At 31.5% G+C, this 4193-nt stretch overlaps 3 protein-coding genes across 3 annotated transcripts in view; all 3 read left to right on the top strand.

Annotated features, from left to right (window-relative positions):
* The window catches only part of LOC129786413 (calcium-transporting ATPase sarcoplasmic/endoplasmic reticulum type), a 642650-nt gene that overhangs the window by 186549 nt on the left and 451908 nt on the right, over positions 1 to 4193 (top strand). The window lies entirely within an intron of this gene.
* Positions 1 to 4193, top strand: part of LOC129786498 (3'(2'),5'-bisphosphate nucleotidase 1) — a 1077868-nt gene that overhangs the window by 647614 nt on the left and 426061 nt on the right. The window lies entirely within an intron of this gene.
* LOC129786525 (uncharacterized) lies at positions 2918 to 3741 on the top strand. The gene is made up of 2 exons (XM_055821618.1): positions 2918 to 3354; positions 3430 to 3741. Exons 1-2 carry the CDS (start codon positions 2994 to 2996, stop codon positions 3594 to 3596), a joined length of 528 nt encoding a protein of 175 aa, XP_055677593.1. The 5' UTR covers positions 2918 to 2993; the 3' UTR covers positions 3597 to 3741.

Genomic DNA, 4193 nt, shown 5'->3' with positions numbered 1-4193 from the left:
AGTTAAGCTTTGCTAGATGAACAGCTGATTGTGTAAATTCTCGTAGAAAGAAAAAGGTGGGAGAAGTATGAAGAGTACAGATATAGTGGAAAATTTTGCATATATAACAAAATGTGTGTATGTAATTATTGAATTTTGATCTGTAAACTACATAATACTCTTCTTTTCCATGCTTGATCATAACATTTCATTTCTTATGCGAAAGCTCATTAATGTATTTGATGGATTTGATTTTAATAGTTTGCACATTTTTGCTATTTTTTTGTTGTAAAATTTGAACATTTTAGTCACTAAAAGAAGTACGAAAAATCTATTTTGCTGATCAAAAATTTTCCACAATCCATAATGAAGTGAAATTTGCTCACACGTGCCCGGGGATTGAGTAAACTACTCATGAATAAATAGAATTGGTTGAAAAGAGACGTACAAAGTGAGTGAAAAGGATAGCTATAGACAAAGACAAAAAATATAGGAGAACCTGGGATAAATTAGTCACTTCTACACATGTTTTTGTTAGCAGTTTATCGAATCATTGTGGCCGTAAAAAATCTTTTATTACTATTTTTTAAGCAATTGATCATTCTTCAATATTCTTACATAAAACTTTTCTCTATTTGGTAGAAAAATTGATGAATTTTCACGTTTTCCGAAAGCTTTGCAGTAACCGTATTACCCATATTTCCCTACACTTTACATCGTACGATTGAGAAAACATTATTTGAGAGCTTTGAGAGGGGCAATAATAAATTTTAAATGGGCTAAAGAAATATATAAAATTTTACCGAGAGCCTCAATAAGATAATTTCCCCAATTTAGTGATAAATTCAACAAGAAATGCTCTTATCACCACCAATATTAACAAGAAAGAAAAAAAAACAACAAAAAACATGGTGCTGCGATATGGAAGGGGAAGCATTTTCCATCGCACAGCGAGAGAAGCGTAAACAATATATATTCACTCTCTTCGCACAATTATGCAAAATTTCATAAAAGGAAAAATGGGGAGAGCTGGACGAACTGGGTGGAAAATTACCTTTGTAATGGAATTTTTTTCTTCCCACCAGCAACTGTTACTTTCTTCACGAAATTCGTGAGACCTTTACCGTGCGAAACTTTAATGTCTTTGGCTTATCTGAAGGTCACAAATTTCCTGATTTGGTAGACAAAAACAATCGAATCTGCGCGCGATTTCCAGTGGCCGATTTGAGGAAGTGCTAAAATGTCTCACCTTCCACGGTAATTTACTACCTTCCCTAAATAAATATGATTTCACATGGAAAAAATAGCAGAAATTGAGATGTGGGCTTTTACGTGTGTCGATGAACTTTTAGAATCCGGTAAAAAAATCAAAATAAATGCAAATGCACCCATTCACGTGACATCCAACCTTTGACATTTTTTTCGAGCAATTTTCTCTGAGTAATTTTATGCGTAATTTTCAAGATAATTTTATATTTTGCATATTTAAATAAAGAGCTCAAAAAAATTAAATGTCTTTCAATGCCGCAAACAGGCCAATGGACTTCTTTTGTAATTAACAAAATAAGATAATTTAAAAAAATAAATGCTTTTGTAAAAATTTAGGGAAAATGAGGGTGAGATTGGAGATGGAATTAAATTTTTGAAGATTTTATGTAAAAATTATAATGAAAATTGTTGTATTATTAGCTTATGTTTTATTTGATGAAGATATTTTTAAAATTGTTAAATTTAAAAAAAATACTTTTAGAATTAAATTGTTTAATTTTTTATTTAAAAATTACAAAAGATATTGTAAAAGATTTTTTTTAGGGAATAGAAAATTTTCTCTTAGTTTTCTTTGAGAATGAGAATAAAGAAGCAGTAGAACAATAAATGTACTACAATCGAAAGTACTTTCTCTAGTCCTCCCTATATTTCTTAATGAAATTTTTGCTATAAAAGCATTTTAAAATATTCATTAAAAATCTAACAAAGAATTATATATGCTGGCTACCAATAAAATCATTTCAATTATCTATGTATATCCTTATCAAAATAGTTCTCATTCTTAAAAGCATTTAATGCGGAATTCAAAGGGACTTTCTCCAGGTAGAAATATTTAAAGGTGTACAAAATTCCAAAAAGACAAATTGCAAATGATAATGGCAATGGAAATTTCCATGATGCCTTGAAAACCTTCGAGAGAGTTCGGAGGAGTTTATTATCTTCCCTATCTGTTTGACCGCAGTACAAGCTAAGAAGAAGGGCCTTTTCAATTTTTTTTTCAATAGGGGAGAATGCGTCAAATTGGATCTTTAAATATTTTTCGAAAATAAGGACAGATTAACTTATCTTTCGAACTCAATTTTGCTTATTTTTGGATTAGTTACGTTTTATTAATTAAGGCAAGATCTTGAAGGATTTTTTAAAATTTAGAATAGATACGGAAACAGAATAATTCTATAGCCTTTAGGGGTAGGCAAGGAATTATGGTAACATAAGATTGCATTAATTTTTGTTGACGTTGAAGGCATTTATTAACCAAATTACTGAGAATATTAATTAATCTGTTTAAAATAGTTAAGAAAAAAGGAAAAATATGCTTTCAATGCTTGAAATAATTAAATGATTAAATGAATGAATAATATTTTGGAGTCTTTAATTAACTAAGTCAGTTATAGAGAAAAAAAAGTTCTAATAATAGCGTTCTGCAGAGCACATCCCACGACGACGAATGGTTGAATGAAAATGACAAATTGATTCGCAAATCCGAGATAATCCTCTTGTTTTTCCTAGTTTTGCTGGGTGTGAAAAATCAACTGTCGCTACAAATTACGGGGATATCGTTCAATTTAATTTACATTCTTGTCTCGTGTGATTAGGGAATTTGAGAAAGAGCAGAATACAAATGACCATCAGCATCGGTTTAGCTATAAAAGGCAGTCATTTTGCACCCCAAACACCGAGTATTGTCTTTGGAATCTAAACGTGAGGGTGAAGCACGAAACGTCTCCTCACAGTTCAGCATCATCATGAATAAGTTGCATTACTTTGTGCTCCTCTGTGTACCCATCTGCCTGAATCAGGTGTCACCCAGTGCTTGTGCATATAATTCGGATATTTTGGCATCCCTGGAGAATCTGAGGAAAATGTATCCAACGCTCAATCTCAAAAGTATCCTCCACCTCTTGGAGTCCAGCAATGAATACATGCTGAGGAAGGAGGATTTACTCGATGACAAAAGAGCCAAACGCTACACGGATGTGATTCCTGAGGTATTGGTTTCCAATGGAATTCGTGATGATCACGATAGCCTCAAGGATAGTGAAGGTATGCGGAAGTTTAGCTTGGATGCCGTGCAGGAGTCCCCTTGGTTAATTTTTCTACTCACAGGTATGCCCTCTTCTTCTCCCCTATATTTTCTTCTCTAAAAAACCCATAATTATTTATGCTAATTTTTCATCCCAGAAAAATCCAATAAATACATGACACCACGACTAGGACGAGATGCTTCGGGAGATACAGGTGGAGATTCCCAGAGAGCTAGACCACCATTTGCACCTAGACTCGGCAAAAAATCCTTACCCTTCTCCCCACGGCTTGGAAGACAAATGAGTGGATATAGTGAACCATAAAACTTCCAGGAAGAATTAATTAATAAAAAATGCGACTCTGACCAGGATCAACGAGAGAAAAAATTAATAATGTATAATACCTAATCACGTTAAGATTGTGTTGTGTAGTGAAGAGTAATAAGCAAAGAAATATAGAAAATATTTCAAGAAAAATTCTGAATTATTTTTTTTGGTTTGAGAATTTTGCGTAATGTCCTTTTTAACCCTGTGATGACCATGCGTCCATTTTAACGTGATAATACTATCTGAATAATGAGGTCGAAAAATACATTTCTACAAAGAAAGGTTTTCTCTAAATTCATGACTAAAAAAAATTAATATCACGACAAAAAGTTAAAAGTTTTAATAATTTTGTAATTCATATTGGACATGAAAGGGTTAACCCATTTACCAAAAAATGATTTCTTTAATTTTCTAAAACTAAAAAACAATTGTAGAAATTAATTATGCTTAAAAGGCTTGAAATTATTTAAAAAAAAAGATTGCATAATCCCAGAAAAATCAGAATATTTTTCAAAATATCAATTAAATTATTTTTTATTACAATTTTAAAAATTCACGATAGAACAGAAATAAATTAAAAATTAATTAAGTTTA

Source organism: Lutzomyia longipalpis, chromosome 1 (assembly GCF_024334085.1).
Source record: "Lutzomyia longipalpis isolate SR_M1_2022 chromosome 1, ASM2433408v1".
In the NCBI taxonomy this organism is placed as follows: Eukaryota; Metazoa; Arthropoda; class Insecta; order Diptera; family Psychodidae; genus Lutzomyia; species Lutzomyia longipalpis.
Note: the sequence above shows the minus strand (reverse complement) of the source record. Positions and strands in the feature narration are given on the sequence as shown.

What these genes read in the sequence shown, in the direction of transcription:
- LOC129786525 (XM_055821618.1), top strand. Translation starts at nt 2,994, where the DNA reads ATGAATAAGTTGCATTACTTTGTGCTCCTCTGTGTACCCATCTGCCTG. An exon ending in GTTAATTTTTCTACTCACAG is followed by an intron (nt 3,355 to 3,429) that starts GTATGCCCTCTT and finishes TTTTCATCCCAG; the next exon opens with AAAAATCCAATAAATACATG.